The 19,549-nt window shown below is 45.0% G+C and overlaps 1 protein-coding gene across 3 annotated transcripts in view; it reads left to right on the top strand.

Annotated features, from left to right (window-relative positions):
- SV2B (synaptic vesicle glycoprotein 2B) overlaps positions 1–19,549 on the top strand; it is a 247,360-nt gene that overhangs the window by 188,243 nt on the left and 39,568 nt on the right. For all 3 annotated transcript variants that reach the window (XM_027521346.1, XM_027521347.1, XM_027521348.1), the window contains exons 5-8: positions 5,904–6,037; positions 7,806–7,895; positions 17,613–17,723; positions 19,167–19,255. In XM_027521346.1, the coding sequence (XP_027377147.1) occupies positions 5,904–6,037; positions 7,806–7,895; positions 17,613–17,723; positions 19,167–19,255 (424 nt within the window). The remainder of the gene's footprint in view (positions 1–5,903; positions 6,038–7,805; positions 7,896–17,612; positions 17,724–19,166; positions 19,256–19,549) is intronic.

Here is a 19,549-nt window from a genome sequence, read left to right as displayed (position 1 = left end):
CTCTCCCCTCTTCAGCATGTAACCTACATGCTGGTTCAGGAAAACAGCATGGGCAGTTGCATGTGGGTGCTTTTGAAGGGCAGGGTAGGAAGTGGATCACATCCTCTTTGCTCACATCCCCTTGGCCCCACATCTGTAACGCGACCACACTCTACGGCAAAGGACGCCGGGCAGTGTAACCTAGCTGTGTGCCCCGAAGCTGGAGGAAATGGGTTTGAGACCATATCCCACTGGATTTTGTATTAGAAACAGAGAAAGAAATATGAACAGAAACAATGAAATAAAGAGTTGACGTTTTCCAGGTAATTCTGTTACCATAGGCAGTTCTCCCTGGAGAAGGGCATGGCAACCCACACCAGTATTCTTGCCTGCAGAATCTCATGGACAAAGGAGCCTGGCAGGCTACAGTCCATCAGGTCACAGGTGGATACGACTGAAGCGCCTAAACGTGCACACAGGCAGTTTTTCATAATTTTAGATACAAACCTGTATTATTCCCCATGTTAGGCTCTTCATTCTTCCCTTCCCCTAACGGCACACTTTAATTATCCAGGCTGTTGGTTACATGGCTCCAAGGAATTGCTTTTGTCCTTGCTATTAATATAATATCATTTCCCCTGGTCATTGGTCCAAATGTGTTAACAGTAAGAAACTATTTCTACATATAAATTAAATTAGAAAAATTTGCTGGGAGGGGAACAAATAGATTCTGGATAAAAGCTAAGTCAAAATAGCAGGGCTCTGTAATTTGGGACAAGTCACTCTAGCTTGTCCAGGCTTGGTTCCTTCATCTATAAAATGAAGGGAGAAAGAAGCAAAGGGAATTGACTCTAGAGATCTGATCTGTGCCAGCCTTTACAGCCAGCAGTTCTTAGGATGCAAAGAATGTCGAGAAAATTTTGGAGATGATTCTAGTACTTGGGCTGGCTTCCCTCCAAGCTGTATTAGCAATTCTGGCCCTGTTTGCAGACTGCTTGTTCTGTAAGGGGATGGCCCGCACAACCAACCAATGAGCAAAGGTTCTTGGCTTCACTCTGATTGGATCAGCTTAGGTCATATGCTCACCTCAGCCAATCACTAAACTCCAGAGGATGCCAGATACTGAGGGTTCATATACTTCATTCCTCGTCCCTGGCGTTGTGGGTGGGGTCAGTCCCACCCAAACCACAAGTCTGCAACCCAGTGGAGAAGGACTGGAAAGATTTTGTGAGGTGGGTAGCAGCCTTCAGTAGTCACTACAAACTGTGTCATTTTTTCACTTCACTTTACCCACTAACACGTGCCAATGTCTGGGTGTCTGGTTTTTAAAGAAGCAATAAGTTAATTCGGGTTGGGAACTTGTTGATCAGGACTAAATGGGATGCCCATGGCAGAGGGGCCATAAGGCTGCTGGCTGATAACAGGGCTTGTGCTTAAATATCCTACTCCAAATGGACGGGATATTTTCCTATTTGTATGCTTTTGTGAACTGCAAGGAGATCCAACCAGTCAACCCCAAAGGAAATCAGTCCTGAATATTCATTGGAAGGACTGATGCTGAAGCTGAAACTTAAATACTTTGGCTATCTGATGCGAAGAACTGACTCACTGGAAAAGACCCCGATGCTGGGAAGGATTGAAGACAGGAGGAGAAGTGGGTGACAGAGGATGAGATGGTTGGATGGCATCATGGACTCGATGAACATGAGTTTGGGTAAACTCCAGGAGTTGGTGATGGACAGGGAAGCCTGGCATGCTGCAGTCCATGGGGTCACAAAGAGTCAGACATGACTGAGTGACTGAACTGAACTGAACTGATGCTTGTATGAAATCTGTGGCTTTTACATGCCATTTAAAAATGGCTTCTTGGATGATTAGGCTTGAAGGCTTGAAATGCACATTTACTTCAGGGCAAACCATCCTAGAAATATGGTAGACTAGAATCACAGTGTAACAGGAGTGACTATTTATTTTAAGCCTCATTTTTACCAGGACCAGATGTTTTGTCCACAGTGAACCAGTTATTTGATGATATTTTTTTAATAGGCCTAAGACATTAATCCGCTCACATCGCCCCCACTCAGCAGGGACAAATGCAAGGGTGATCCAGAAAGGAGACGGAATGTTTGTACGTAGCTTGTACAAACCATTTAATTGCTTTTGCTGGAATGAAATGATGTGAGGTCTTGGCACCAGGAATTTGGGTGACGGAGTCATTAAGAAAGAAAATTACAAAGCTCAGAATGTTTTTCTGGGAAGTCATGGGCACAGCCCTGAAAAATGTGGCTATATTATGGAAGATTAATTCCCACTGTAGTCAGCAGCACCAGCTGTTTGTGAGATCCTGATGGAGAAAAAGTAGGGCAAGCTAAAAGATCAGTGAACAAGACAATCCATGTCTCCATATTAGCGGTTGTTCCATATATTTGGAAGTAGTTCGCTATTTAATTTTATTTAATTTAAGGCCCCAAAGATGTGCCTAATGAAGTGCAGTTTACTAAGTCACCGTAAAAACCAGAGAGGCATGAGGGAATAATGGATTTTGGATAATTTGCACATATTATCATTAAGAAAAAAATGTCTCTCTGAGGCAGAGTACTCTCTAAACATACCTGTTTCTGTTCTTCTCTTGTTACCCACCTGAGTTGGATGGCTATGTGGTTATTTCTAATTACGCCAGAATGGTTTTTGAACATGAGCTGAGAATGTGTAAATCTTTCTATGGTTTTGTCTTCCTCTTCCAGTTGTCACTCCCAGGAGAAAGGAAAGGCTTTTTAATTAAAATTAAAATAAACAAGCAAACCCCAGTGATATGGGAAGGAGGATGGGCAGTGCATAAAGAGGTTTGATTCTGATTGAGAAGGCTGGATGTATTCTGTGTATTATGTTCTGTGGCCATTGTGTAAAAGTGGCCACAGTCCCGTGTTTTTCCACCTGGGATTCTCTCTGGCCAGTCCTTCACTCTGAAAATAGAGTTAGAAATATCTGCAGAAACAAGAGATATTAGTTAGGAGTCCCTGGCAAGTACAACAAATTGAACTGCAATGGTAAGTAATAGACTTAAGGACATAAACCTCCCACCTCTGGAGTTAGCCATTTAGTGTATTTTTCAAGTAAATGGAATAGAGATTTTACAGCAGAATAATGTTTACCCTTTGAACTTTAGAAATCACTATATTTATTTATAAAGTTAGGTCTTTTTAAGAAATGCTAGTTGGGGGACTTCCCCGGCCGTCTAGTGGTTAAGACTGCCTTCCAATACACGGGGTGCAGGTTTAATTCTTGGTTGGGTAGCGAAGATCCCACATGCCTTGAGGCCAAAAAATCCAAAACATAAACAACAAAATTCTGATAAAGAATCCACGGACAGTGCATGAGACCCCAATTTGATTCCTGGGTTGGGAAGGTCCCCTGGAGAAGGAATAGCCTTCTCCCTGCAGTATTCATGGGCTTCCCTGGTGGCTCAAATGGTAAAGAATCCGCCTGCAATGGGGGAGCCCTGGGTTTGATCCCTGGGTTGGGAAGATCCCCTGGAGGAGCACATGGCAATCCACTGCAGTGGATTCTTGCTTGGGGAATCCCATGGACAGAAGAACCTGGCAGGCTAAGTTCACGGGGTCGCAGAGTTGGACACAACAGAGTGACTAAGCACAGCACAAACAACAGAAGAAATGTTGTAACAAGTTCAATAAAGACTTTAAGAATGGTCCCCATAAAACCCATAAAAAAAAAAAAGAGCCTTAAAAACAAGACCAAAACCAGAAATGCTGTTGGAACTGTCTTCAGAGGTTGTTTTGAATGGCATGAAAGAAAAAGAAAACAGTTCTTTTGCTGATCTTTGCTGATATTCACCCGTTTTACTCACCATCTTTGGCACTAAATGTCATGTAACTATTTCTAAACAAATCAAAGCTACCCTCAAAGCAGGTGAGTTATTATTGATTGCTGGGGAGTTTTCACACACAGTGACTCTGTGGAGGTAACATTAGCTGCATTCTACAGCTGTGAAAACTCACCAACATAACAATAAGGATGTGAGAAAGCCAGGATTTGAACTCTGACCTATGTGACTGCAGAAATCCAGGCACTTTCCACTGTGTCATTGTTCCCTGAAAGAGGGAAATTTGCTACTTATAAAGATGTTTGAAATAACGTTTTGTAGATTCTAAAGGCAATTTCCAAAAATGAGTTTTAGGAATACGTTGAATATAATGAAAGCTGAGTTGGAACTAGTCACCTCTCTGTTTCAATGATTATGAATTCATTTGAATATAGAAGCTCAGTTTCTTAAAAAAAAAAAATTAGCGTTATGACTGACAGTGGTTTTCAAACTGTTGTCCTAAGCCCCGTGCTTTGGAATCACCCAGAGCTGGCATTGCTCTTTGACGTGGGTGAGAGTAATCCCCCATCAAAACCCTAGGTCACATAAGGCCCTGCTCTGGCTTTCCTTTGTCTTCCTTGATGGCTCAGATGGTGAAGAATCTGCATGCAATGCAGGAGATGCAGGTTTGATCCCTGGGTTGGGAGGATACCCTGGAGAGGGGCATGGCAACCCACCTCAGTATTCTTACCTGGAGAATCCCACGGACAGAGGAGCCTGGCAGGCTACAGTCCATAGGGTTGCAAAGAGTCAGACAGGACCAAGGGACTAACACTTTCACTTTCTTGAAGGTCGCTCTAAGACCAAGTGTCAGAGACACTCTGACTGCTTGATTTTCAATTGGAGTAGAGTTGCTTTACAATGTTGTGTTAGTTTCTGCTGTGCAATGAAGTGAATCAGCCGTACGTATACACATGTCCCCTCCTTCTTGAGCCTCCCTCCCACCACCACCCCATCCCACCCCTCTAGGTCATCACAGGGCACTGAGCTGAGCTCCCTGTGCTATACAGAAGCTTCCCACTAGTTATCTATTTCTGCAGATGGTGACTGCAGCCATGAAACTAAAAGACGCTTACTCCTTGGAAGGAAAGTTATGACCAACATAGATAGATAGCATATTATGTTGTCATAGTTATGTCATATTATGTCATAGCTATGACCAACATAGACAGCATATTAAAAAGCAGAGACATTACTTTGCCAACAAAGGTCCGTCTAGTCAAGGCTATGGTTTTTCTAGTGGTCATGTATGGATGTGAGAGTTGGACTATGAAGAAAGCTGAGCGCCAAAGAATTGATGCTTTTGAACTGTGGTGTTGGAGAAGACTCTTGAGAGTCCCTTGGACTGCAAGGAGATGCAACCAGTCCATTCTAAAGGAAATCAGACCTGAATGTTCATTGGAAGGACTGATATTGAAGCTGAAATTCTGATAATTTGGCCACCTGATGGGAAGAGCTGACTCATTTGAAAAGAGCCCAATTCTGGGAAAGATTGAAGGCAAGAGGAGAAGGGGATGACAGAGGATGAGACGGTTGGATGGCATCACCGACTCGATGGACATGAGTTTAGGTGAATTCTGGGAGTTGTTGATGGACAGGGAGGACAGGTGCTGTGGTCCATGGGGTTGCAGAGAGTTGGCCACGACTGAGCAACTGAACTGAACTGAGCGTATATATGTCAGTGCTCCTCTCCCAGTTCATCCACCCTCCCCTTCCCCTCTGTGCCACATGTCTGTCTTCTGTGTCTGTGTCTCTTTCAGCCCTGTGAACAGGCTCATTTGTACCATATTTCTAGATTGCACAAATAGGCATTAATATATGATATCTGCTTTTCTCTTTTCTGACTTACTTCACTTGGTATGATGGACTCTAGGCCCATCAATATCAATACAAATGACCCAGCTTCGTCCCTTTTTACGGCTGAGTAGTGTTCCACTATGAACAGATAGTACATCTTTATGCATTCATTCGTCTACAGACATTGCACTGCCTCCATGTCCTGGCTGTTGTAACTAGTGCTGTGTGTCTGTCTGCTTCTTCACAGGCTGGGGCTTCAGCATGGGCAGCAACTACCACTTCCACAGCTGGAGAGTGTTTGTCATCGTCTGCGCTCTGCCCTGCACCGTGTCCATGGTGGCCCTGAAGTTCCTGCCAGAGAGCCCGAGGTTTCTGCTGGAGGTGAGTCAGTGCCCCACCCCGTGTGAGGCCTGCTCTCCTAGCCCCTTGGTCCCAGGTCGGCTTTGACCTGGCCTGTCATTAAACCCGTCATGATGGTGGCCTGCCCAGGGTGCAAGGACTGCCAGAGCTGGAGGGAGCCGAGCTCACAGAGTGCAGATCAGCGGCACTGCTTCCTGAGTCTGGGTGGAGCTGGAGGGCACCCTCTTGAAGATGCTTCTGGTACCCATGCTCCCCAGAGGTCCTGTTGACCTTCGGAGCTGCATGAGCAGGACTTCCCTGGCAGTCCAGTGGTCCTCCCCAATGTGCTGCCACTGCAGGAGGCACTGGTTCAATCCCTGGGCAGGGAACTAACATCCACGTGCTGTGAGGCAGAAAACAAAACAAAAAGTGCCCAAAACAAAAAGCTGCATGGAGTTTTTTCCATGTTACAGCAGTGAACTGGGTTGTCGATCTTTCTCTGCTCCCCAGCCCTGCAGGACTCTTGCCTCTGCAGTTCCTCTCTCCTCCAGAAGGCTGCTCCCACAGTCCTGTGAGGTTTCCAGCTGGATGGTGGTGGTGGGGGGGGGAGGCTCTCCTGCTTGCAGTGGTCAGACGGGTCGGGCTGGTGGAGGGGCGATAGGACTCCAAGGCTCTTACAGCCTGAGTTCTCAGAGTCCACTCACAAGCTTCCTTCTAACTTTCTGCAGACTTTCTTGTTGAATGTTTTCTTTCATCCCATTGGTGAGGGGCAGATGCAGCAAAAAGTTTTTGTTTTTTTTTTTTAATCCAAGCTTATTTCAGAAGCTTTGATGTGTATTAGCTCTCTAGGACTGCTGTAACAAAGGAACACAAACTGAGTGTCTCAGAGTTACAGAAATTTGTTGTCTCCCAGATGTGTTGGCTAAAAGTGCCAAAAGGTGTTTGCAGGGCCACACTCCCTCAGAAGTCCTTGGGCAGAGGGCCCCAACCTCTGGAACCTAGTGCCTGATGATCCGAGGTGGAGCTGATGTAGTGATCATAGAAATAAAGTGCGTAATAAATGAAGTGCACTTGAATCCTCCCAAAACCATCCTCTGCATCCTGGTCCATGTAGAAATTGTTTTCCATGACGCAGGTGCCTGGTGCCAAAATGGTTGGGGGCCACTGCCATAGGGCAACCTTCACTTTGCCTCCTCCAGCTTCTGGGTGGGTTGCTTACATTTGTGGTGGTCCTTGGCTTGCAGCTCTTTCACTCCAATCTGTCTTTGTCACCACAAAGTATTCTCTCTGAGTGCCTCTAGGTCTTCACCTGGGCTACTTCTTATAAGGGCACCAATCATGTTGGATTAGGGGCCCATCCTACCCCAGTATGACCTCATCTTAATTACATCTGCAGCAACCCTACTTCCAAATAAAGTCACCTTCTGGGGGCACTGAGGTCTAGAACTTTAACATATCGAAGTGGCGTGGGGGACACAATTGAACCTGTTATGTGTTGGGTCTTGGCTTTAATCGTCCAGAGAGGATCATGGCTCCCACCTGCAGTCTATTCAACCTTAAAACTACAAGTAGTTACTCACAGCCTATGACAATAATAATACCCAGTATTTACACCTTGAAGGCACAGCCTGATTAGCCTCCCAGGATGGACTGCAATAGAAGCTTGTGTTGGTTTTTCACAAGCCGCAGATTGTAACGCATCCATGGCCAGTGGCCTAAGACGCGGGCATCAGCACCCTGTTGTCTCTGTTGGGTTTTCCACCTCTAATTAGCAAAGGATTGTTCATGTCTCTCTTTTTGGTTTTACCAGATGGGCAAACACGACGAAGCCTGGATGATTCTCAAGCACGTGCACGACACCAACATGAGGGCCAAGGGGGCCCCAGAGAAGGTGTTCACGGTGAGTGCGTGGTCACCTGTGCCAGCCGGAGGGGGCCTCTCCTCTTTACTGTTTTGGTTTGCTAAAAAATAATTTTACTGCATAAGCACATCATGGAAAATTTGTCAAAAAGGAAAAAAAACCCCTGATATTCTGCATCATATTACTGCATCATAATTATTTTTTGTATTTTGATGGACTCCTTCTTGGTACCACTAATTACTCAAAAATAGCAAAGGAAAAAACTAGCTGTATTCATACAGAGATAGCCAGATGTACCCATATTTACATATAAATATATATTATTTAAGAGCACTCATAGACATTCTACATGTGTCTAATAGTATTCAGAATCATCCTTTTTAAAAAAAAATACTTATTTTAATTGGAGGCTAAGTACAGTATTGTGGTGGTTTTGCCATACACGGACATGAATCCGTCATGGGTGTACATGTGTCCCCCATCCTGAACCCCCCTCCCACCTCCCTCCCCACCCCATCCCTCTGGGTTGTCCCAGTGTACTGGCTTTGAGGGCTCTGTTTCATGCATTGAACTTGGACTGGTCATCTATTTCACATACACATGTTTCAATGCTATTCTCTCAAATCATCCCACCCTTGCTTTCTCCCACAGAGTCCAAAAGTCTGTTCTTTACATCTGTGACCCTTTCCCTGTCTTGCATATAGGGTCATTGTTACCATCTTTCTAAATTCCATGCATTAACATACTGTATTGGTGTTTTTCTTTCTGATTTACTTCACTCTGTATAATAGGCTCCGATTTCATCCGCCTCATCAGAACTGACTCAAATACATTCTTTTTTATAGCTGAGTAATACTCCATTGTGTATATGTACCACAACTTTCTTATCTATTTGTCTGCTGATGGACATCTAGGTTGCTTCCATGTCTTGGCTATTGTAAATGGTGCTGCAATGAACTTTGGGGTACATGTGTCTCTTTCAATTCTGGTTTCTTCAGTGTGTATGCCCAGCAGTGGGATTGCTGGGTCATATGGCAGTTCTGTCTCCAGTTTTTTAAGGAATCTCCATACTGTTCTCTATAGGCCTGTACCAGTTTGCATTCCCACCAACACTGTAAGACGGTTCCCTTTTCTCCACACCCTCTCCAGCATTTATTGTTTGTAGACTTTTTGATGGCAGCCATTCTGACCAGCATGAGGTGGTATCTCATCGTGGTTTTGATTTGCATTTCTCTGATAATGAGTGATGTTGAGCATCTTTTCATGTGTTTATTAACCATCTGTATGTCTTCTTTGGAGAAATGTCTGTAGTTCTTTGGCCCATTTTTTGATTGGGTTGTTTATTTTTCTGGTATGGAGCTGCATGAGCTGCTAGTATATTTTGGAGGTTAATTCTTTATCAGTTGTTTCATATGCTATTATTTTCTCCCATTCTGAACGCTACCTTTTCACCTTGATTATAGTTTCCTTCATTGTGCAAAAGCTTTTAAGTTTAATTAGGCCCTGTTTATTTTTGCTTTTATTTCCATTACTCTGGGAGGTGGGTCATAGAGGATCTTGCTGTGATTTATGTCAGAGAGTGTTCTGCCTGTGCTTTCCTGTAGGAGTTTTACAGTATAACATTTAGCTTAAAATTTTCCTATACATGTGTATGTGTTAATCATTCAGTTGTGCCCAACTCTGTGCGACTTCATGGACTGAAGGGTCACAGAGGATCGACCTCTCAGAGTACAGGGTCTCCTCCTTCCTTCTCCCCACCCCCGTCGTCTTTTCTCCTTCTTTAGTCCCCTCCCCTCCCCTGTCCTCTCTGTGGAATAAAACACATCTTTCTCCTTTACTCATGCAAAGAAGCTTATGTCTTTTGAGTTTGAGCCCATTTCCCAAGGATTTTCCCACATGTGAAGCAGTTTATTAGCATGCGGTATCTGTCCCACAATAGCCCTGAACCCTCCTGAGAGGAGTCTTTGCGTAGATCACCGTCCACTTCATTTGTACATCTGTCCCTGTAACTATGAATCTCCCTGACCTTCCACCTCTGTCTTGCCCTGCTTATCCCACGCAGGACCTTACACAGGGTGGTTTTCCCCAGGTTGCCTCTGGAAGCATCACTTCTAAACTAACCAAAGATTGACACTTTGTATAAAATAGATAACTAATGAACACCTGCTGTAGAGCACAGGGACAGCTACCTAATGCACTGTGGAGACTTGAATGGGAAGGAAGTCCAAAAAAGGGGGGATATATGTGTATGTGTGGCTTCCCAGGAGGTGCTAGTGGTGAAGAATCCGCCTGCAGTGCTGGAGCTGCAGAAGGCTTGGGTTTGATCCCTGGGTCGGGAAGATCCCCTGGTGGAGGGCATGGGAAACCACTCTAGTATTCTTGCCCAGAGAATCCCATGGGCAGAGGAGCCTGGTGGGCTACAGTCCATAGGGTTGCAGCGTCAGACATGACTGAAGGGACTTTGCATGCACGTGACTGATTCATTTTGTTTTATAGTAGAAACTAATACAACATTATAAATAAACTATTCTCCAATAAAAATTAAATAAAGAAAATAAACCAACCACAAGGTTGCCTGCCTGGGACCCCTTTTTAGACAAGTGGTCTGACTTTCTCTTTTAACAACCCATTCTAACATAAACAGCTTACTTTAAGAAATGAGATCTTTCTTGGCCTGAAAATCAATCAAAACTCCAAATTCCAAAGGTGAAACTGAGCCCTTACTTCAGGACCAGAATTCCTCACTTCAGGAAGGGTGTGCATGCCCCAGAAGAAAGCTCAGGCGGGAATCAGTGAGCAGAGGGCTCTGAGACCTGGAATTTTGTCTTTCTCCAACATGCATGCCAGTCACCAAGTCCTTGGGCATAAACTCCGTTTTTAGTAGTTTTCACCCCTCCACAGGAAAAGGGAATTAGAAAGGTTATGGACTCAGTATTTCCGTAACTGATGCCAAAAGCTCAGCCTCTCTGTACACAGGTGCCGAATTGAATCTCAGAGACAGTTTTGGGTGAAGTAGAAATGAATAGCTTTATTGCTTTGTCAGGAAAGGGGGGCCACAGCATGCCAATGCCCTCAGAAATGTGTGTCCCAACTTGGGGAAGATAGTAAGAAGTTTCATAGTAATTGCTCAAAGAGGGTGTGATCAGCTCATGGACGTTCTTCTGATGGGTGATGGGTTGGTCAGCATCATCAACCTTCAGGTCCAACTAGTCTGGGGTCTACATGCTGTGGGCAGCATATCATCATTAATAGTTAACTTCTCTTACCTGGAGGAGATTTCAGGATCTGTAAAACAGCTCAAAGACATTACGTGTATCCACTGATGTGGAAACAGGACCTTGCTCCAAGGCCGTACTATTGTTTCTCCCTGATCTCTCATCCCTGCCCTAATTAACGACTGCTTGGAACTGCCCATTGGAAGTCAGGGAAGCTCATGGAGGCTGAATGAAGGCTCTTTCCTGTAACCAAAGAAATGGGGGACACAGAAAGGCCTTATGCCCAGGAGCCCCACAGGGTCCTGCATGGTATCATGCTGACTTGATGATCATATTAATTATGTAGAAATGGATAACTGGATGGGGCAGGGAAAAAAGGAAAAAACAAATGACTGGAAAGTGTTACTAACCTCAGACCGCTGGGCTGTGGCTGGAGTCGGAAGTGAATACTCAGCCCCACTGGCTGGGGTTGCCTGCTCTGCTCCTGTGTGCTCCGCTCTGTGGATGTATCACAGTGAATGTACTCAGTGGCCTTGAGGAAGAGTGTCGGGCAGGCTGGATTCAGTGCCCATGGGAAGCCCTGGGTGTGGCCCTGCTCAGTGCCTTTGAGCTGATGGGGTTCAGGATATAACAGCCCCAGATTATGGCACCTCAGCGTATTGTATCTCATAAGCTGAAGGAGCTGGAGAGAACAGCAGAAGCAGAAAGGTTACTCTGACCTCCCCTTGCTCCCCCTTCTTCCCTGAAACAGGCCATAAATCTCCCACGTGTAAGATGCTTTCCCTGAACCAGGAGGAAAGAAGACGTTGTTCTCAAGAGCTATGGCTGTTCTTCCTCAGACTAAGAAGGCTATGTAAACAAACCCTGTTAAACAAACCCTTATCATCCTAATTACTTCTTCACCATTATTCACCCAAATCCCTTTGTTTTGTCTGTTCTTCACAAATTTATTGTTTCTAAGGCTTCCCTGGTGGCTCAGATAGTAAAGAATCCGCCTGCAATGCAGGAGACCTGGGTTCCATCCCTGAGTCAGGAAGATCTCCTGGAGAAGAGAATGGCAACCCACTCCAGTATTCTTGCCTGGAGAATTCCATGGACAGAGGAGCCTAGTGGCTTATTGTCCATAGGGTCACAAAGAGTTGGACATGACTGAGCAAGTAACACACACACACACACACACACACACACACACACACACACAGTATAAAAGCTTCCTGCACTGGTCACTTCTTTGGGACTTCATTCTCTTGTGAAGGCTCCCACAGATACGTAAAAATTTAGTAAAATGTGGGTGCTTTACTTCTGTTAATCTTTATCAGTTGTGTTGTCTCAGTTGCAGCACTCTGAATCTTTTAGGTGAGGAATTTAGATCCATGACTGGGGATTGAATCCAGGCCCCCTGCATTGTGAGCACAGAGTCTTAGCCACTGAACCACCAGGGAAGTCCTTACTCCTGTTAAATCTGTCTTTGCCAGTTTAGCTTCCAGACCCAGTCAGGGAGTCTAGGACAGTAGAGGAGAACTTATTCCTCCCCTACAGGGCCCTGGCTTTACCTCTGTCTCCAGCCCTGTTTGCTGCCTCACAAGCTTCTGAAATGTCCCCCTGGCAGGTGTCCCTAGGATACCTTTGCGAAGGAGAGGTGTTGAAATATTCCCTTGAGAACTGGTGTTCTGCAGGGCTGGGGCAAACACAGATCATATTATAGTTTAGACCAAAGCAAAGCCAAACATCCTAGTTAATTGTAAATTAGAGTAATTGTGCTTGCAGCTGTCAACACATCCACTCCCAGATCCCTAAGGAATAGGGTGTTATTTTCCCCAAGAGGAAAGCAAAGACAAAATTTGCATTTTTTTGATAGTACCACAAGGCATGTGGGATCTTAGTTCCTCGACCAGGGATGGAATCCAACAGAACCCACTGCAGTAGAAGCATGGAGTATTAACTACCGGACCGCCAGGGAGGTCCCACTGAATGTGAATCGTAACGTGTTTCCTGATTTGGGGTCAGCTTTCCCCTGGTGGCTCAGATGGTAAAGAATCCACCTGCAATGCAGGAGACCTGGGTTCAGTCCCTGCATGGGGAAGATCCCCTAGAGAAGGGAACGGCAACCCACTTAAGTAGTCTTGCCTGGAGAATTCCAGGGACAGAGGAGTCTGGTGATTACAGTCCATGGGGTCACAAAGAGTCAGACATGACTGAGCAACTGATACTTTTTTAACTCTTCCACTCAGCCCCTTTTGGCTTCAGCTGTGTTCTTGGCCCTCCTGGGTTATCTAATAACAGGAAGATCAGCTCTAGCCAAGAGTCCCATGATGCGGGCCATCTGGGTTCCCTCTCCTGTGTCCCTGTCTGGACCAGGCAGTAGTGTGATTGCAAAGGCCACACACCCGGGAGTGGCAGGGCCAGCTCAGGAGGCTCTGCTGTGCTTATATACCTGCAGTTTTAGGAAGAGCACCTGTGTTTTTACTAGGTTCTCAAAGGGGTATCCAGCCCAGGCAAGAGTTAAGAACCACTGTGTTCAAGCTTTAGAAAAATGAAGCCGCGCCATCCGGGGCTTGGTGCTGGGGAACTAAAGAACCACTTGTTTCTATTTCAGTGACTGTATTTTCCTGTGTAATATTAAGCCTCACTTCTCTCTCTCTTCCTTTGTCTCTTTACATCCTTAGTCCCTTGGTTGAAGTAAGAATGGGAGATGCTCTTATGACTAAAGCCTTTTCTCCCCAGAAGAAAGATTTGTTGGAAGAGGTGCTAGAAACTGTTTTTGAATTTTTTGAGTAGGCTCTTCCATTTTCTTCTGATTTGGTCTGCGAGCACAGACCTTGATAACTTGGCTAAGAGTCTGTATGGTCAGAAATCTCCTTAACGTGATTGTTAGTCACAGAATTCAGTGGTTGTCTTAAACACTGATTAAACTGAAAATCACTGTCTTAATGAGTCAGGACTGCTCCTTGGAGCTACCTGCTGACATTGGACAAATGGACACTTTTCCAGGGTACTTGTGTTGCTGAGTCAAAGCTTGGTCTGTTCACCACACAACAGGCCGATAAATTGGGAGAGGAGGTGTTGAGACAAGGAAGAGAGACTTTATTTGGAAAGTTGGGTGTCCAAGAAGGTGGTGGACTACCATCTTATAGGGTTCTGGGTGCTAGTTTCTTTTATAGAATAGAGACAGGGAGGAGATGAGGAAGTAAAGTAAAAAGACCATAAATCTTGCAAAATATCTCCTGGCTTGGCCAGCCTTGGGGAGGGGATGTGTTCATTTCTTCTTCCCTGCAGCCATTCACAGGTGGGCAGGGTTGGCGTGTTTCCCTGTGAGCTGAACAAAGACACTTTAGTTTAAAGTCAGTAGAGGGGTGGGCTTTCCAGCTGGCTCTTGGTGAAGAATCCACCTACCAATGCAGGAGGTGAAAGAGGCGAAGTTTTCATCCCTAGGTCATGAAGATCCCCTGGCAACCACTCCGGTATTCTTGTCTGGAGAATTCCATGGACAGAGGAGCCTGGTCAGCTACAGTCCATAGGGTCACAAAGAGTTGGACGTGACTGAAGCAACTTAGTATGCGCGTAGAGGGGCAGAGTTCCCCAGGCAGGGAAAGCTTACAGCTGTAGACAGCATCCTTTTAGAAACAAAAGCCACAGAAAGCAAAGGTTAAAGAAACATATCCAACATGAAGTCAGATTCTGTTCTTCCCTGTTACACACAGCCTTATTCCCATTCCCTATCTCTGATTTCCAACAGGAAAACCAGGGGTAGCAAGGAAGACCTAATGTCTCTTTTTTAAAAGTGAAGTAAAAAGTTGCTCAGTCGTGTCCGACTTTTGTGACCCCATGCATGTAGCCTAGCAGGTTCCTGTGTCCATGGGATTTTCCAGACAAGAGGACTGGAGTGGGTTGCCATTTTCTTCTCCATCTTCCTGATCCAGGGATGGAACCCAGGCCTCCCACATTGTAGGCACGCTTTACCATCTGAGCCACCAGAGAAGGCCCTTTAAAAAAAAATTGAGGTATAATTGGCATGTAACATTGTATTAGTTTCAGGAGTTCTGTATAATGATTCGATATTTGTATACATTGCAAAATGATCACCACAATAAGTCTCCTTACCATCTGTCACCACACAGTTACAAAATGTTTTTTCTTGTGTTGAGGACTCAAGATTTACTTTCTTAGCAACTTTCAAGTAATGAATATAGAGTATTATTAACTATTATCAAACCAGTCCATCCTAAAGGAAATCAGTCCTGAATATTCACTGGAGAAGGCGATGGCACCCCATTCCAGTACGCTTGCCTGGAAAATCCCATGGACGGTGGAGCCTGGTAGGCTGCAGTCCATGGGGTCGCTCAGAGTCAGATACGACTGAGCGACTTCACTTTCACTTTTCACTTTCATGCATTGGAGAAGGAAATGGCAACCCATTCCAGTGTTCTTGCCTGGAGAATCCCAGGGACGGGGGAGCCTGGTGGGCTGCTGTCTGTGGGGTCGCACAGAGTCAGACACGACTGAAGCGACTTAGCAGCAGCAGCAGCATTCATTGGAAGGACTGATGCTGAAGCTAAAACTCCTATACTTTGGCCACCTGATGCAAAGAACTGACTCATTGGAAAAGACCCTGATGCTGGGAAAGATTGAGATGGGGAGGAGAAGGGGGCAACAGAGGATGAGATGGTTGGATGGCATCACTGACTTAATGGACATGAGTTTGAATAAACTCCAGGAGTTGGTGATGGACAGGGAGGCCTGGCGTGCTGCAGTCCCTGGGGTCGCAGAGTCGGACACGACTGAGCGACTGAACTGAACTGTTTTCACCATGCTCTACATTACATCCCAGGACTTATTTTATAGCTGCAAGTTTGTACCTTTCGATCCCTTTCTCCTGTTTTGTCCAACCCTCCCACACCCCTCCCCTCTGGAAACCACCGATCTGTTCTTGTATCTATGAGCTTGGTTTTCTGTTTTTGTTTGGTTTGGTTGATTCCCCAAATATAAGTGGGATCATGCAGTACTTGTCTTTCTCCATCTGATTTATTTCACTTGCCATGATGTCCTCAAGGCCCACCCACGTTGTTGCAAATGGCAAGATTTCCTATTTTATGGTTGGTTAGTATTCCTGTGTGTGTGTGTATCACATCTTTATCCTTTCACTTATCAATGGCCACTTGGGTTGTTTCCATATCTTCACCTTTATAATAATACTGCAGTGAAGATGGGAGTACTGATATCTTTTTGATTTAGTGTTTCCATTTCCTTCAGATAAACATCCAGAAGTGGAATTCATAGATCATATGGTCGTTCTATTTTTAATTTTGGAGGGAACCTCCATACTATTTCGCATAGTAGCCTCAGCAGTTTACATCCCCACCAACAATGCAGAAGGGTATCCTTTTCCCCACATCTTAATGGACACATGTTATTTTTTGTCTTTTTGGTAATAACTATTTTAGCAGGTATGAGGTGATATCTCAGTGTGGTTTTAGTTTGCATTTCCCTGATGATTAGTGATGCTTAGCATTTTTTTCACCTGCCTATTGGCCATCTCTATGTCTTCTTTGGAGAACTGTCTATTCAGATCCTCTGTCCATTTTCAAATTGGATTTTTTTTTTTTTTGCTGGGAGTTGCATGGGTTCTTGATATATTTTGAATATTAGTCCCTTGTCAAATTTATGATTTTCAAATATTTTCTCCCATTCAGTAGGTTGTCTTTTCATTTTGTTGGTGATTTCTTTTGCTGTGCAGAAGGAGGACTTAATGTCTTTTATTCTGCTGTGTTTAAAAAATGTCTTACATAGGGCTTCCCTGGTGGCTCAGTGGCAAAGAATCCACCTGCCAATGCAGGAGACATGGGTTTGATCCCCGATCCAAGAAGATCCCACATATTGTGGAGCAGCTAAGGCCATGTGCCATACTATTGAGCCTGCGCTTTAGAGTCCAAAAGCTGCAACTACCGAAGCCTCATGCTCTAGAGTCTGTGCTCCACAACAATAGAAGCCACCACAATGAGAGACCCACAGACCGCAACCAGGGAGTAGCCCCGACCTGCCACAGCTAGAGAAAGCCCGTGCAGCAACAAAGACCCAGCACAGCCAAAAAAAAAAAAATAATTAAAAAAGTCTTCCAGAGCAAGCTTTCTCTCCTAACACACACACACACACACACACACACACACACACACACACACACACACAGTTGTCTATGCAGGCTCTAGACTTCTCTGATGTTAATGCCCATTAAGGATAGACTTGTGAATTTTAAGGTGCAGTCAACTCTATTATGGGCAAGTAATATATAGACAGGACCTCAGTGTATTTCCCAAAGCCATAACTGAGTGAAAAAAACTCTGAATCATTTGTCTGCAGTGGGACATATCTACCTGAGAAAGATCACTAAGAGATGCTGTGTATAATTTTGGTTAAGAATTACTGAACTAGAGGGTCACCAAAAGCTCCTCTAGCCCTAAGGAAGTTACTAAAGTCAGTTACAGTCAACTAAAAATGGAAAAGTCAAAGTAAGGTCGAGATTCTCTAGCCCGTCTTTGCTTCACAGGTTTCCAACATTAAAACTCCCAAGCAAATGGATGAGTTCATTGAGATCCAGAGTTCAACAGGAACTTGGTATCAACGCTGGTTGGTCAGATTCAAGACCACTTTCAAGCAGGTATGTTTGGAGACCTGGGGTGGGTGAGAGGGAGGCTCTGTGGTGAGTTGTAATGACAGTGGATGAGGAATAGCGATTCTGAACACGCCTGTCAACCCAGGGCACAGTGATGGGCAGGAAGCAACAGCTGGGTCCTAGCCCACACCGACCTCCAACTTCTGTGAGCTCTGAACCACAAAGTGTCTAATCCTTAGTTTCTTTTCTTTGCTCTTCTTTCCAAAGGCAGAGATTTTGAATGTAGACACAATGTCTAGTCTGAGAAAGCATCGTTTTTTCTAGCACCTTCTTCTTCTTCTTTTGGTCTGAGAGTTATGTTTTATTCAGTGGGAATTTTTAGGACTCCAAGCCCAGGAGGTAGCAGCTCAAGTAACTCTGAGAGAACTATCCAAGGAGGCGAGGATGGTGGAAGCCAGATATATAGGAGTTTTGCAACAAAGGGCAGGTAGTCTGACCATCAAAAGTTTATTGTTAATGAAAGGAAACTAGATATGTCACGTTAAAGAATTTAGTGTTTTTCCATGCCTGGGAAGATGCAAAAGTCTGGGCTCACTGAAATTATTCCTTTTATATGCACCTCAGCTATCTGGGGAATGTCCTTCCTGTGTTTTCATATCCTGAGTTTCCTCAGGGCTCACCATGGGGAGAGGCTGCAGTCTGGTGGCTGCTAAAAGGCAGGTATTGTTTTCCCTTCTGAGTTCCCTCAGGGTTCACCAGCTCGCCTTCTGGTGATGGCTGAAGTCACTGATGAAGGTGACATCCTCTGTTTACCAGTATGACAGGCAGCAATCCACTTATCAGTTCCTCCTGTTGGCCCAAAATTCAATCCATATTTGGGAGACATTTCAGGATCAATTTTTGTCCCACAGTGCTGGGAGTCTTAGACCAGGTGAAAATTCTTGCTGATATGCCACTCCAATGGCACTTTCTCTTTAAATAAACTGTAGGAAGGAGGGACGGAGTGAAAGAAAGGACCCCTTTAAGTGATCTCTGAGAAAATATTTATGAAGGGCAAGGCCATTTCTCCAGAGAAGTGGTCCTGTGAGACAAGCCAACTGTCAAACACTCAGGTAGTCAACGGCCAGAGTCAGCTGAGCCTGGATAACCTTCTTGGTGGAGGGTGGTTCAGTGTTTGAAATAGCATCCATTCCCATTGGCGGGGAGAAGAGCTCAAGGCTATTCAGCACCCTGACATCCCCACTCACTGTGCTTTTGGTCACATGCATCATTGTGTTCGTGGATGCTGCAGGACTGTTAGAGCATGACACCAGCTAATAAGAACAGAAGAGGGTTTCTTGTTCCTTGAGCAGAATTGCTGCCTCTGGAAGACATTGCTGCCTGTTCTCTCCATGGGTTCCTAGGCAATTTAGTAGAGAATCTTAAAAAGGAGTTCTTCCAAGTCACAAGTTTCTGCCTCTAACCACCCATCTCTGCTGTGGGTTATAGGTCTGGGAAAATGCTCTGTACTGTGTGATGGGGCCCTACAGGATGAACACGCTGATTCTGGCCGTGGTCTGGTTTACCATGGCTTTAAGGTAAGTTCTGTCTTCCTTAAGTTCATTAATTAATAAAAAGCTATGACAAACGTAGACAGTGTAGTGCTGGAGAAGACTCTTGAGAATCCCTTGGACAGCAGGGAGATCAAACCAGTCAGTCCTAAAGGAAATCAACCCTGAATATTCATTAGAAGGACAGATGCTGAAGCTCCAACACTTTGGCCACCTGATGCGAAGAGCTGACTCATTGGAAAAGACCCTGATGCTGGGGAAGATTGAAGGCAGGAGGAGAAGGGGATGACAGAGGACGAGATGGTTGGATGGCATTACCGA

Source organism: Bos indicus x Bos taurus, chromosome 21, assembly GCF_003369695.1.
Source record: "Bos indicus x Bos taurus breed Angus x Brahman F1 hybrid chromosome 21, Bos_hybrid_MaternalHap_v2.0, whole genome shotgun sequence".
Taxonomy (NCBI): Eukaryota; Metazoa; Chordata; class Mammalia; order Artiodactyla; family Bovidae; genus Bos; species Bos indicus x Bos taurus.
Note: the sequence above shows the minus strand (reverse complement) of the source record. Positions and strands in the feature narration are given on the sequence as shown.